General features: G+C 36.9%; 1 protein-coding gene across 1 annotated transcript; it reads left to right on the top strand.

The window, feature by feature from the left end:
- Nucleotides 1-1,216: 1,216 nt before the first annotated feature.
- On the top strand, nucleotides 1,217-2,155 carry LOC114613177 (putative vomeronasal receptor-like protein 4). Its single transcript, XM_028758371.1, has one exon. The coding sequence runs from the start codon at nucleotides 1,247-1,249 to the stop codon at nucleotides 2,153-2,155; it is 909 nt and encodes a 302-aa protein (XP_028614204.1). The 5' UTR covers nucleotides 1,217-1,246.
- Nucleotides 2,156-3,364: the final 1,209 nt, after the last annotated feature.

The following is a 3,364-nucleotide window of genomic DNA, read 5'->3' on the forward strand; positions in this document are numbered from 1 at the left end:
AAGGTTAAGTTTTAAAACAGCGTGGCCCAATCTAGCTTGTTCTTATGGGGCCACCATGTTCTCAACTAGGCAAGGCCTGTAGCCAAGAGCAGTGGCATGCTCCTGCTGGTGCTCTGCTCTTACTTCAGCTCAGGCTGGCCAGAAGCATGGGTCCTAGCACCCATGAGACACCATCGTGGTTGCTGGCTCTGACAATCCACCTCGCTGTCACCACAATGCTTAGCTGAGCCCAGACCATCGCGCCATCTACATGGTACCCAGTAGAAATGAGACTCTACAGCTTAATTATTATCCAAAGGCTTTATATATTTAGAAATGCTCAATTAACAATTTACTCACACAATTTGAGTTGTTAACCAATACTTAACCTTAGATAAAATTCATTACCCAGGATTGATATGAACCCACGCAGGGTTCTCCATGGCTCCTACATTTCTCTCCTCCCTAGCTCCCCTCCTTTTTCCCCTCTCCCTCTCCTTGGTCCTCCCACATTAGCTTCTCCCAAATTACCGAGTTTATTGTAAAATGAAGCAGGGGAAATATACTGCTACAGTCCTCCACTGTATCTAGGTCCTTAATGCAAAATTCTGAGAATGTAAGCTTCCATGGGAAAAGAAATATATAAAAAACAAAGAAAAGATAAATTGAAATAGAACTTTTGCTGCTTAAAATTGCCATATTATCATGAATTATGATTGTGATTCCATTAGAATTGCTAGTCAAAATGTGGATAAATGCAGAATAGAGCATAGTAAAATTATAGACTATGTTGCATTCTCATCTGATTATTTTGGATATCTTTTATGATTTTCCCATAGCTCATCATAGCTTTGTTAATTTATACTAATTTGATTGATATTCTATGCTCATCACTACTGTTTTAGTTGTTACATATATAACAAGCCAATTTAAACTGATAGTATTAGATTTCTAAAATATGAGACTCAGGTGCACTACAGGAACACAAAGTATGCATTCTGTATAAATATGACTCTAAATGCATTTATTATTCATAATATTCTCTGTATACAGGAGATACTTGGAGGGTATATAGAAATGTAGGCTATATCCAGGATGAAGTATCAAAAGTGAGAGACAGGTTACTCAAGAATTAGTAGGAGAAATAGAATGATGATATACCCATACTGTCTAGTGAATCATAAATTTGATGTATACTCCATTATTTTTTTTCAGATATATGGGATAGACTTCCGTTATGATTTTAAGATAAATACACTTTCCATTAATGTCTTCAATCAAGCATGTTCTTTATTTCCAAGCTGGACTTGGAATCTTAGCCAATACATTTCTTCTGATTTTCTATATTTTCATAATCCTAGGTCAAAGATCCAAGCTCATGGACCTGATCTCCTGTCAATTGACCTTTGTTCATATAATTATGGTCTTCAGTGGATGGGATATTTGGCTTTCAGACATATTTGAGTTACTGAACATTGAGAATGACTTCAAATGTAAGGCAACTTTTTACACAAACAGGGTGATGAGAGGCCTCTCTATCTGCATCACCTGCCTCCTGAGTGTGTTCCAGGCTGTCACTATCAGTCCCAGTACCTCTTTGCTGGCAAAATTTAAACATAAACTGAAAAAATATGTCATCTATGCTTTTTTCTATTTTTGGTCTTTCAATTTGTCATTCAGCAGTAACCAGATTTTCTCTGTTGGTGCTTATACCAATGTTAGTGAGACCAAACAGATGAAAGTAACTAAATATTGCTCACTTTTTCCCATAAACATCATCTTCAGAGGATTGATATTAACAGTGACAACTTCCAGAGATGTGGTTCTTGTAGGAGTCATGCTAACCACAAGTACATACATGGTGGTTATCTTGTTCAGACATCAGAGGCAATGCAAGCATCTTCATAGGATCAAGCACCTGAGAACATCTCCTGAGAAAAGGGCTACCCAGATTATCTTGCTGCTGGTTGTTTTCTTTGTGGTCATGTACTGGATAGACTTCATCATCTCATCCACCTCAGTCTTGTTATGGAGGTACAACCCTGTCATCCTGACTATTCAGAAGTTTGTGGTGAATGCCTATCCCACAATTACTCCTTTGGTACAAATCAGTTCTAATAACAGAATAATCAATATGCTGAAAAACTTGTGGCTAAAATGCCACCAGGCATTTTAAAGAGGGGTAGTTTTTCTCTTCTTAAAAAGGAGACTTATTTTATTTTATTAAATTTATTTTACATAATATTGTGCCAGAATTTTGGTCTTCCTTCTTCTTGAACTTCATATGATCTATGAGTTATATCATGGGTATTTTCTCTAATGTCTACTTATTAGTGAAGACATACAATGTGTGTCTTTTGTGACTGGGTTACCTCACTCAGGATGATATTTTCTAGTTCCATCCATTTGCCTCTAAATTTCATGAAGTCATTATTTTTCATAGCTGAGTAGTACTCCATTCTATAAATATATTTTTTTATCCATTCATCTGTTGAGGGACATCTGGATTGTTCTAAACTTCTGGCTATTATAAACAAGGCTGTTATGAACATAGTGGAGCATGTGTCCTTGTGGCATGGTAGAGCATCTTTTGGGTATATGTCCAGGAGTGTGGTATAGCTGGGTCCTCAGGTAGAACTATTTCCAATTTTCTGAAGAACTACCAGACTGATTTCCAGAGTGGTTGTACGACCTTACAACCCCACCAGCAGTAAATAAATGTTCCTTTCTCCACATCCTTGCTAGCATCTGCTGTCACCTGAGTATTTGGTCTTAGCCATTCAGGTGGAATCTCTGAGTCCTTTTGATTTGCATTTCCCTGATGACTAAGGATGTTGATTATTTGTTTCAAAGTTCTCAGCCATTCGAGATTCCTCAAGTGAGAATTTTTTAGCTCTGTACTCCATCTTTAATAGGGTTATTTGGTTCTCCAGAGTCTAACTTCTAAAGTTCTTTGTGTATTTTGTACATTATCTCTCCATTGGATATAGGGTTGGTAAAGATATTTTCCCAATCTGTGGGCTGCCATTTTGTCCTATTAACAATGTCTTTTGCCTTACAGAAGCTTTTAAATTTTATGAGATTCCATTTATCTATATTTGATCTTAGAGCCTCAGTCATTGGTGCTCTGTTTAGAAATTTTTTCCCTGTGCCCATGTGTTCAAGGCTCTTTTTCATTTTTCTCTTTTATTATATTCAGTGTATCTGGTTTTATCTGGAGGTCCTTGATCCACTTGGAATTGAGCGTTGTACAAGAAGATAAGAATGGATCAATTTTCATTCTTCTACATGCAGACCACCACTTAAACCAACACCATTTGCTGAATATACTGCATTTATTCCACTGGATTGTTTTGGGTTCTTTGTCAAAGATCAGGTGACAATA

The sequence above is a fragment of the Grammomys surdaster genome, unplaced genomic scaffold, assembly GCF_004785775.1.
Source record: "Grammomys surdaster isolate TR1022 unplaced genomic scaffold, NIH_TR_1.0 126197, whole genome shotgun sequence".
Lineage (NCBI taxonomy): Eukaryota > Metazoa > Chordata > Mammalia > Rodentia > Muridae > Grammomys > Grammomys surdaster.

What these genes read in the sequence shown, in the direction of transcription:
- LOC114613177 (XM_028758371.1), top strand. Translation starts at nt 1,247, where the DNA reads ATGTCTTCAATCAAGCATGTTCTTTATTTCCAAGCTGGACTTGGAATC.